General features: G+C 45.4%; 1 protein-coding gene across 2 annotated transcripts; it reads left to right on the top strand.

The window, feature by feature from the left end:
- Fam161b (FAM161 centrosomal protein B) lies at positions 1–10,201 on the top strand. 2 transcript variants are annotated; one of them, XM_027418491.2, is made up of 9 exons: positions 1–145; positions 2,113–2,429; positions 3,486–3,543; positions 3,805–4,036; positions 4,841–5,190; positions 6,027–6,154; positions 7,203–7,364; positions 7,590–7,689; positions 9,782–10,201. In XM_027418491.2, exons 1-9 carry the CDS (start codon positions 92–94, stop codon positions 9,926–9,928), a joined length of 1,548 nt encoding a protein of 515 aa, XP_027274292.1. In that variant the 5' UTR covers positions 1–91; the 3' UTR covers positions 9,929–10,201. The 2 variants fall into 2 exon arrangements, with proteins under 2 accessions (XP_027274292.1, XP_027274291.1); XM_027418490.2 differs by having other exon boundaries at positions 3,486–4,036.
- Positions 10,202–10,824: the final 623 nt, after the last annotated feature.

The raw sequence follows: 10,824 nt of genomic DNA on the forward strand, positions 1-10,824 counted from the left end.
CCGAGGCTAACGCTATGAAGGGGCGTGGCTAGCAGTGCCTGGGCTGCCGCGCAGCTGTCAGCGCCGGCGGCTTCTGCCTCTGGCCGGGAAGATGACTGTGGGGATGTCGGCCGGAGCGCCCGAATGCGCCGAGTGGAGCCGTGAGGTGAGAGGAGAAAGGAGGAAGCAGGGGGCCACAGAAGGGAGTCCCCGAAAGAGGAGACTGTTTGGCGTTGCCGTGGAGACAAGAGTCAGGGGCGTGTCACCGAAGGGCGTGGAATTAAAATTGCCCGAGCTTAGACTTTGAGAGCATCTATCATGGGGTCTTGAACCGCTTGCTTCTTGTACCGGGCTCTGACGTCCGGGAACGTAGCAATAACAAACCACGAATTAACCTTGAAGATATTAAAGTGATCTTCATCTACATATAATTATCCTGAAAAGGCAAATCTAACGGGCAAGTGGTTGCGTGGGACTGAGGAGGTGGAGAGGAAACACGGAGAGGCTTCTAAATGCTTCCAAGGTTTTTGTTGTTGTTTTGTTTTTGATTTTTCGATCAGGGTTCCTCTGTGTATCTTTGGCTGTCCTGTAACTCTGGAGACCAGGCTGGCCTCGAACTTACAGAGACCCGCCTCCTCTGCTTCCCAAGTGCTGGGAATAAAGGCGTGGGCCACCAGGCATGGCTTGTTTTAGAGTAATGAAAATGTACCAAAACTTACTGTAGTGATGAATACGCAGCCTGTATGTGGAGATACACAGATTAATAGAGATGGGTTAATAATTAAGAGGGAGCTAGCCAATAAGAAGCCTGAGCCAAGCCATCAGCCAGTTTATAATTAATATAAGCCTCTGTGTGTTTATTTGGGACTAATCAGCTGTGGGACCGGTGGGATAAAAACTTCCATCTACGTATTAGTGCAATGTTACTTAAAATACTTTAACATAGAATGGGTTTATCTGAAGATAACCCCATCAGAAGCGAAAGAGCATCTGTGTCATTGAAATTAACTGATATAGCCAAGGCCAAAAAGCAAGATCATATATATATATATATATATATATAATATATATATATATATATATATATATATATATATTTGAGAGGTCCATAACACAGTTGCAAAATTGCTACTTTCTCCTAAGTGATTATGCTTACTTATCAATTGTTTCCCTTTGTCCTGCTTTGTTCTCACCTTTTCAATGAAAAAAAAATTGTACAATTGTCTTCCTTACTAGCTTGTTCTCCATTCATCACAGCCCCTTCCAGAGTTGGCCTCTAACCCTCCTCTCAAAACAGCCAGAATATGCTAATCCTAAAAAAATCTGTGCCCCCACATTTGCTATAGTTTTTCATGATGTTATGCGAAAAAAATCAATGAATTTAATCCTGATTATCAGTGCATTCCTGGTGACCTCTGATGTATATCGGCAGAAAAGCTTTCCCAGGGCATAGTTAGGTTATCCTGGTTTCTGCCTGCTCTCACTAGATGTAAGTTTCATGACATACTAGGCACCAAACCATGTTGGTGAATGTAGTTTTGATGCTGGTGCTTCACAATGCTGGGGAATCAAGGCCAACCCATGAGCATGCTAGGCAAGGGCTCCACCGCCCAGCCTCGCTCTTAGCCCTTGAAGGATTTAAAAGCTGCTTGGGAGTTTTACTCTCCATGGTACTCTTTCACCTAGACACATCACCCCTCCTGTTAATCATCCATTCCCAGTGACAGTGTGGAAATTGGTTAGGATATGAGGAAAGTAAGATGTCGATTGGGAAATAAAAGGAAGATGGATAACAATTACATAAATCCCAAGTAACCCTGGGAAGAGAGTGTAGCCAAGATCATGGGCAGAATTCCTGGAGCACTGAGAACAGAATGTGGTTCTGATTAGGTACTCAGAGTGCTCTCTGTGCTGAACAGAGCAGGGACCTGGCATTAGCTCGTCTGCTGCTTTTGCTATACAGACAGGCATATAATACATGGTATTGTGAAATTTGAGTGAAGAACATATCTTACTTTTCTTTGCTCATTCTTAGTCCCTAATATACTGGGGCTTATTCAAAGCAAAGTTAAAGTCACTTTTGAGTACCTTTGAAATTAGAATTTAACTCATTGTTGATTTCTATTCTTTTAGATATTTCCCTGCAAATCCTCCTCAGACACCGAGACAGAAGATGAGCAGCCTAGAAAAGGACTGGTTTTGCCCAGAGCTGGCAAACTCCGTGAGTTCCTCAGCTCAGAGGAGGAAACAGATTACACTTCTGACTCCACTGGTAGCTTTTATAGGACCTTACAGGTTCAAAAGCAGAACGGCAGGTGGTATCTGGAGTCTCCCTTTCAGTCTGACCCAGACAGTGATCAGAATAGCTCTGAAGATGAGGAAGACTTGGAGAGTTTCTTCCAAGACAAGCGCAGGGGGAAACCACAGGTTCAGGATCCTCCATCTCTCAGGTAAGATACTGCACTCTGGGCTGCCACATTCCAGCACTCCAGGCCAGTCATGCCAAATCTCAGGGCCTTGCCTTCGCCTCTGTAAGACCGCCTCTATAAGTTGTCACTTATCTAAGGCCCAGCCCAGAATTAGCTCTTGGATCCAACCACACTTTGTGACTCTTTCTTAAAATACTTTTTTCTGTCTATGGGTGTTTTGTCTGCATGTATATGTACCACGTGCATGCCTAGTGACTGTGGAGAACAGAACATTGGATTCCCTGGAACTGAACGTATACACAGCTCTAAGCTGCCACGTGAGTGCTGGGAATCAAACCCAGGTCCTCTGGAAGAGCAGCAAATGCTTTTAACTGCGGAACCATCTCTCCAGCCCACATGTTTTGAGTCTTACCCAAAGATCCTAAATAACTCTGGGCAGCACTAACTTAGCTGAAGCACTGGAACCACCAAAGGATGCCTTTCCCAGACATCCTTTCCTCCAAGAATGGCAAGGTTCATTGTGGCCAAGTCTGCAAATGCATTATGCTGTATCTTTTGGGGATTTTTTTCTTTCTTTTTGAGACATAGTCTCATGTAATCCAGGCTTGCCTGAAACTCCTGAACTTCCCAGTTACATCTCTCAAGGGCTTGGATTACAGGCGGGCACCACCACACTGGCTTTAACTCATTTAATACACAGTCTCTTCCCAATAACTGTATAAGCAGACATTATTTTGGCATTCTACATGGAAGTCCAAACACCTCAAAGTTTGAATTGGAGCCCCTGACTGGGCCCTCTGCTACCCCTACTACCTTGCTTATCAGAATGCAAAGTGGCAATTCCTGCAGGAATTCCTAGAAGATAGATAGTTCCCATTGGGCTGCTGGGATTGCCTGTGGCAAGAAGGGAAGCTTAGCTAGTAAGGTTAAGAACTTAGAGGCCTTTGTGGCTTTGGGGTCAAGGCTAAGAAGCCTCTTAGTTATGATCTGCTAGGCAGGGAGCGTGGGGAGAGGGCTCTGAGAGGAGCCTCTCTTCCCGACAGCTGGGTCCCTACACAGCACTGCTTTCTCCTCCAGGTTTGGCTCCATGAGGCGCTGCAGCTCCATGACCAGCCTTCCCTCTGACAATCCCAAGGTACAGATCCCACCAACCTCAAAATCTGGGCCTCCCTTCAAGCACAGAAGTGTCTGCTTCTGCCCTTCCTCCATCACTGTCCCTCAGCCCTTCCTCATGACACTGCGTGAGGCTGAGAAAAAAGCCCAGTGGCTGGCCTCACCTGCCTCTTTTGAGCAAGAGCTGCTGCAGGCCCAGAAACAGGGCCAGGAGGAGGCAGAGTGCTTCCGGCAGTTCCGGGCCCAGCCTGTGCCTGCGCATGTCTACCTCCCGCTCTACCAGGAGATCGTGGAGCGCAAGGAGGCACAGAGGCGTGCAGGGATCCAGAAGAGGAAGGAGCAGCTTCTATCTTCCATGAAGCCCTTCAGCTTCCTTGAAAACAAAGATCAGCAAAAGGAAGCTGCTCCACAGACAGACTCGGCTGCAGTGGCTCAGGCCAAGGTCCCCCCAAAGAAGAACACTAGAAGGATCCCCAAGGCTATACTGGAACCAGCCCTTGGGGACAAACTCCAGGGTAAGGATACTCTTGGCACCTCTGGCTACCTCTGGCCTGGGGTTCCCAGAGGTGCTACAGGAATTTAGGTTCAGTGACTTCTCTGGTATGGAGATTACCCATGCCTGGTGTAGGCCAGCAGAGAGTTGGGTCTGTCCGCAGTAGTTCTCAACCTCCCTAATGCTGTGACCCTTGAATACAGTTCCTCATGTTGTGGTGACCCAACCATAAAATTATTTCATTGCTCCTTCATAACTGTAATTTGCTACTGTCATGAATCATAATGTAAGCATCTGATATAAAGGCTACCTGATGGGGTTGAGAACAACTGGTCTATAGGGAGGTTCTATAGCAACACCTCCTCCACTCCTCCCGTTCCATCTCCGCCCCCCAGACTCAGCCTGCTGACCTGTCTCTGTAAGCACACTGAAAGCCTCTGGACTAGCATAGGTATGGAGGCTAAGATCATGACCTAAAGGACCTTTCTCAGCCAGTGCCACTTCCAGCCTGCTGCCTCTGGGAAGTCCACCTCTCCCTCCCTCATCCTGGAGAGGATCTAATCACTTGGGGGATGAATGTTAATTCTTTTTTCCATCATTTACCACTGGCTTTAGCACACTGACTACTGTTAGTGTTTAAATGAGGGTAAGTTTGGGCCTGTGTTTGCCTGTGCCTGTAATTCCACCTACTCAGGAGGTCAAGGCAAGAGGGTTTAGATAAATTGGAGATCAATCTGGGCTACATAGTAAGAGTCTATCTCAAAAAAGGGGGAGAGTGTTCTTCAGACCTGTTGCCTCCTTTCTTCCTTCACTGCCCTCTTCACAGAAGCGGAACTCCTCAGGAAAATTCGAATCCATATTCGAGCCATAAACATGCTCCAGATGGCTTCGTCCCCTATCAGCACTTCCAGCAGCCGGGCTCCCCGCACCGCTACCCGTACCCGGGAGGAAAAGCTGAGCTTTCTCCAGACCGAGTTCGAATTCCGGCCTCGGGTGAACCCTGTGGTCCCTGACTATGAGGGCCTTTACCAGGCTTTCCAGAAAAGAGCTGCCAAGAGAAGGGAAACCCGGGAGACAACTCGAAACAAGCCCTTCCTACTCCGAACTGCCAACCTGTGTCATACTCCACGGCCCTGTGATGCCACTACTGCTGAAGAGGGGAGGATGAAAACCCAGGCAGGTAGCAGGGAGGGTCGGGTCTGAGGCCTGCAGTACAGCAGAGTGGGCCCAGGTCTCATAGGAAGGTGCTTGTCTTGGCATTTTTCAGAGTGGGCCCAGGTCTCATAGGAAGGTGCTTGTCTTGGCATTTTTCTGTCTTTAGTTTTTGAACACCTACTCAGTTGCCCACAGACTGACCTTCTGTAAACTGAAAACAAGAACATCCACTTTCATACCTCCCTAGCGGAATTTTTGCAAATGTTAAGTCTAGGCAAGTCTGAGAGTCCAGTCTGTGTTGCTTTGTCTCCTGTCACTATGATAAAATACTTTGACCGAAGCAGTGTAGGGAGAAACGGCTCATATTCCCAGGCTGCTGTCTGTTATAGGGGGGAAGTCACAGTGGCAGGACTTGAAGCAGCTATAACGCATTTATAGTCAAGAGCAAAGAGCGAGTGAATGCACACTTGTGCTCAGTTTCTCCACTCATACAGTTGATGGTCTTTCCACCTTAATTAATATAATCAAGATAATCCCCCACACCCCTACAGACATGCCCCCAGGCCTACCTGATCTAGACAGTTCCATATTGAGATTCTCTTCCCAAATAGTTCTAGAGTGCATTAAATTCACAAAGCCACTCACACAATTCCAGTAAGTCTTCTCACTGGATTAAAACATTAGGATTGATATGCAAGTATGGGCCTTGTAACTTAAAAAGATCTTGTTCTCCTTATCCCCAGGGGGTGGGGGAAATAAAGATTATCATTTCTAGTCCTTCACTGAAACTGAATCCTAATTAAGATAGAAACTAATCACATGTTGTCACCAATGCCGCCCCCCCCCCTTTCTTGCAGAAGTCCCCTCAGCCAGCAGCTACCCCGCTGCCAAGAAGGCATTCTCTGAGTGCTGTAGCTTCCTTTTCTGCCAACACCCTCCCTGTGCACATCACTGATGCTACCAGGAAGAGGGAATCTGCAGTCAGGTGAGTAAGGGGGTCACAGCAGACTCCTGACAGGTTTTGGCCCCAAATACTAGAACTGGCCCTGCTGCTGGGCCTCTTCTGCCCAGAAACACCTCAAGAGGCTGAAGGAATTCTCTGATGGGGCAGGGATATGTACTCTTATCCAGCAAATCCTTTTAGGGTCTCAGTTGGTGCAAGACACAAAGTTAAGCCAGAGATTCCCTGGCTTAGTACTTAGAGTGTAATGTGAAGTCTGAAACATGAGATTTTTGAGGGTGATTGCCCTGTTTATAAGCAGAGCACGTATAGAGGACTATGACGACACAGGGAAGCCTAGGGTAGTTGTCTCACACCTTATGGACCTCATGTCTAAGGTAAAACATGAGGAGGAAGGCTGAGTTTGTTAAGCATTTTAGTTCCAGGATAGGCTCCAAAGCTACACAGAGAAACCCTGTCTCGAAAAACCAAAACAAACAAACAAAACAAAACAAAAAAACACCAGTTAGGGGCTGAAGATGGCTTAGTGGTTAAGAGAATATACTGCAGAGGACTTGAATATGGTTCCCAGCACTCACACTGGGCAGCTCACAGCTGCCTGTCACTCCAGCTCCAGATTTGATGCCCTCTCTGGATCCTGGGTGTTATAATCCAGGCCTTGGGGCCCTGGCAGAGTGTGCCACCTGTGCACATGGCAGGCAGTACCCTGGCTCTGTACAAAGGTCAAAGGTCCCTTTAAGAGACAAGCCCTGCCTACTCCCCCTCTCTCTGAGGAGGTCAGTCTCTGTCTCTCCCTCCCTCTCTGCCCCCTTTCCCCAGTAAACTTTCCACATAAGTCCTCCCTGATGTCATTTTTGTTTGTCCCCTGCCATGGGATCTGTGGTGCCACCTTGTACTGTATTCAAAACACTGGGGTCACCTGCACGAATACCTGTACACACCCCTACCCTCCAAAAATACACATCAACAAACAATCTTAAAAAGAAAACACTTAAATTGACTTTCCAGAGAAGTTACTAAGATTGCTTATAAATGCACCCAGGTTACCTGTTATTTTTGCTCTCTCCTTTAGAATGTCACTTGAAAAAAAGGACAAATCAGACAGCATTCAGTGGTTGGAAATGCACAAAAAGAACCGTCAAGCCATGTCTAAATCTGTGATCTTGCGGGCAAAGGCCATGGATCCCCATAAAAGCCTGGAAGAGGTGTTCAAAGCGAAGCTTAAAGAGAACCGGTCAGTATCCCCCATGTTCAGAGGGGTGCCTGTTTTAGATTCTAGTACATCACTGGCTTTGAAATAGCAAAATGGAGTTAGGGTAAACTGAGTCATCAGAGTTAGTCAAGGAGTTTGGCAGGCAGTGGTAATTCAGTGTACATGGAGAATGACTCTGCTTAATGTGAATGAAGGACTTTCTGATTGAAAAAGATTGGTTGCTTCTAGAAACTTTGTTAATTCCAGGAACAATGACCGTAAAAGAACAAAGGAATATAAGAAAGAGTTGGAGGAAATGAAGAGAAGAATACAAACAAGGCCCTATCTCTTCGAACAGGTTACCAAGGTAAACCAAGACTTTCAACTCTTTTCTGCCTTGAGTCAAGGCTTCTTAGAAACTCTGAAAAGATTTTACTATGTGAGTATTAAATAGTTCGTTAAGACTCAGATATTCTACATTGAACTCCACAATGGTTAATCTTTTCCATTTGATTGTACTAAATGACGCAGAAAGTTAAAAAGCACACTTCTGGGTTTCCAGAAAGAACTGACTGAGGAACAAAGGCCCACTCTGACTCTGGGCAGTGTGACCTCATAGGCTGGGGGCCTAGGTGATAAAAGGCACAGGTATACAGACTTTTTCTTCGATTCCTGGCCACCATGGCATGCATAGTCTCTGCCACAGGCTTCCACTTCCATAGTATTCAGTCTTGCCAGAAGTTCAGAGTGACAGGTCAAGGGTCCACAGACTCAAACTTCTGAAACCATGAGCCAAAATAAGTATTAACTTTCACTTTTTAAAATATAAAGATATTTGAGGCAGGGTTTCTTTTTGTGTAGCTCAAGTGGACCTGTAACTCATTGAGCCAGGCTGGACTTGAACCCACCATCCTCCTGCCACCACACCCAGCTTTTACATTGCTTATGTCAGACACTTAGTTAATGCCAAAGAAAATTTGCTTTATTTATTTATTTATTTATTTATTTATTTATTTATTTAAGGCGTGCGCCACCAATGCCCGGCTGAAATTTGCTTTATTAATAGTACTTCACTCCAAACATAGTTCCTTAAGGGCCAGGGTGCCTTTAAGCACCCCAGAAGACCCTCTTCAGCTTTTAGGCTGAAAGATCGTTTTCAAACATTCTCTGGGCCGGGCGTTGGTGGCTCACTCCTTTAATCCCAGCACTCGGGAGGCAGAGGCAGGCAGATCTCTGTGAGCTCGAGACCAGCCTGGTCTACAAGAGCTCTAGTTCCAGGACAGCCTCCAAAGCTACACAGAGAAACCCTGTCTGGAAAAACCAAAAAAAAAAAAAAAAAAAAAAAGAAAAGAAAAAGAAAAAGGAAAAAAGAAAAGATTCTCTGGACTTTTAAGAGAAGGTAAATTCAGTTGAGATCCCCCTAAGGAAGCTCTGGAGCTCTAGGAACAACCAGAAAGACCAGCCTCAGGCAGTTATGTGCTGTGTCTGGCTCTGTGGTTTATTGTGGGCAGAGAGCTCTACCAGGTAATGGTGGGTCTCCTGCTGCTGCAGATGCCCCTCCCCCACACTGGGCACAGTCTAGAATCTACTTAGGCTGACCTCTTTAGGTCCATTTTTGTCAAGGAAGCTAAGTCTTCTTTTCCTAACAGATCTTTCAACATTCTAGAATAAAATACAAAGTTTTGTGCTTGAATACGTAAAACAAGATGGGCTTCTTCTGGCTCATGCAGACCATCTTGCTTCTGCTAAGTATTTTTTTTATATTTTATTTATTTATTTATTTATTTATTTATTTATTTATTATGTATACAACATTCTGCTTCCATGTATATCTGCACACCAGAAGAGGGCACTGGATCTCATAACAGATGGTTGTGAGCCACCATGTGGTTGCTGGGAACCTCTGAGCTATCACTCCAGCCCTGCTAAGTATTTTTTTTAAAAGATTTATTTGTTATGTATACAGTCTTTTGCCTGAATGTATTACTGCACACCAGAAGAGGGCACAAGATCTCATTATAGATGGTTGTAAACTGCCATGTGGTTGCTGGGAATTGAACTCAGGACCTTTGGAAGAGCAGCCAGTGCTCTTAACCTCAGAGCCATCTCTCCAGACCCTGCTAAGTATTTTTAATGTTAGTCTTCCTGATGGTAGTTTGGGTGCTTTTCAAAGGCGTGGCTCTCAAATTAACAGCTGACACCTCCCAGAGTGTTAGAATGCAGAATTGTAGACCCCATCTGAGTCCTACTAAATGAAAACCTACATTCAAACAAGATCCCCATGGGGCTCCTTTTACGAACTATGGCTATAAAATAAGACTCTAAGTAGTTTTTATGCCAACTTTTGTCTAGCACTAAAGGTAGGGTGGTGGGAGGGGCAGTATCATAAAGACTGACTACCCAGGTAACTCAGAATTGTAATTCGTGAAACTGCTAGTCAGCCAGCTTCCACTCCACAGGTGCTTGCCAGGAAAGAAGCAGAAGCACACTACCGGGACACCCTGAGGCAGGCCGGCCTAGAGGAAGAGTTCGTGAAAACCAAGAGTCAAGGCACACAGGCTGTGCAAAACAAGGAGAAAGGCAAAGTCAAGGATTCGCCTAGGTAAAGAGCCTGCTATCAGTCCATAGCTCTAACTTGCCATCCTCAATGATGCCACTAGAGAAGTTACTCATAACAACTTGTCCACACACCCCTACTTGTGAGATGACAAAACCGCTTGTCTGACAGACCTCCTTATAGCTAACTCCCTGGCATCACCTCTTTCATAATTGAAATAAGGCAAAGAAGTAAAGTATTATTGTTTCCTGTTTAAGTCCAAGTAATTCCTGTTTTTATTTTTAGAATTCCATTTCTACCAAATAAAATAATAAAAATGTTAGGACCGGTCCTTTTTTTTTTTTTTTTTTTTTTTTTAGATTTTATTTATTATGTATACAGTGTTCTGTCTGCTTGTATGCTCACAGGCCAGAAAAGGGCACCAGATCTCATTACAGATGGTTGAGCCATCATGTGGTTTCTGGGAATTGAACTCAGGACCTCTGGAAGAGCAGCCAGTGCTCTTAATCCCCAAGCCATGTCTCTAACCTTATACATCCTTTCCATTTAATTGTTTTTTTCTGCATTCGTGAAACTATAAAACTTAGTATCCGAGATTCATGGCAGGATTTAAAAGACTCCAGACCAGCCTGCTGACCCACAGAGGAACAGGAAGAGCAATGGCTTGAGCAGCTAACCAAATTGCTTGTTGAAGCAGTTCACTCATCATTATCACATTTGATCATTAAGCAGCCAACTAGGTGAGGAGCTTGAGTTTACAAGACCACTGCTAGGGAATGGGAGAAAATAATAGAAATGGCTTGCAGAGATGAAAGCAGCGTCAAGGGTGGAGGGGTCCTAGCCCAAATGTTAAAGGTTCTTGCTTTGTGATTGACATTAAGGAGTGGGAATAGAAAACAAGATAGAAGCCCACAACTAAGGAGTCCGTGTCAGAGGAATGCAGGT

This window comes from Cricetulus griseus, chromosome 5 (genome assembly GCF_003668045.3).
Source record: "Cricetulus griseus strain 17A/GY chromosome 5, alternate assembly CriGri-PICRH-1.0, whole genome shotgun sequence".
Classification (NCBI taxonomy): domain Eukaryota; kingdom Metazoa; phylum Chordata; class Mammalia; order Rodentia; family Cricetidae; genus Cricetulus; species Cricetulus griseus.

What these genes read in the sequence shown, in the direction of transcription:
- Fam161b (XM_027418490.2), top strand. Translation starts at nt 92, where the DNA reads ATGACTGTGGGGATGTCGGCCGGAGCGCCCGAATGCGCCGAGTGGAGC. An exon ending in GCGCCGAGTGGAGCCGTGAG is followed by an intron (nt 146 to 2,112) that starts GTGAGAGGAGAA and finishes CTATTCTTTTAG; the next exon opens with ATATTTCCCTGCAAATCCTC. An exon ending in AGGGGAGGATGAAAACCCAG is followed by an intron (nt 5,191 to 6,026) that starts GCAGGTAGCAGG and finishes CCTTTCTTGCAG; the next exon opens with AAGTCCCCTCAGCCAGCAGC.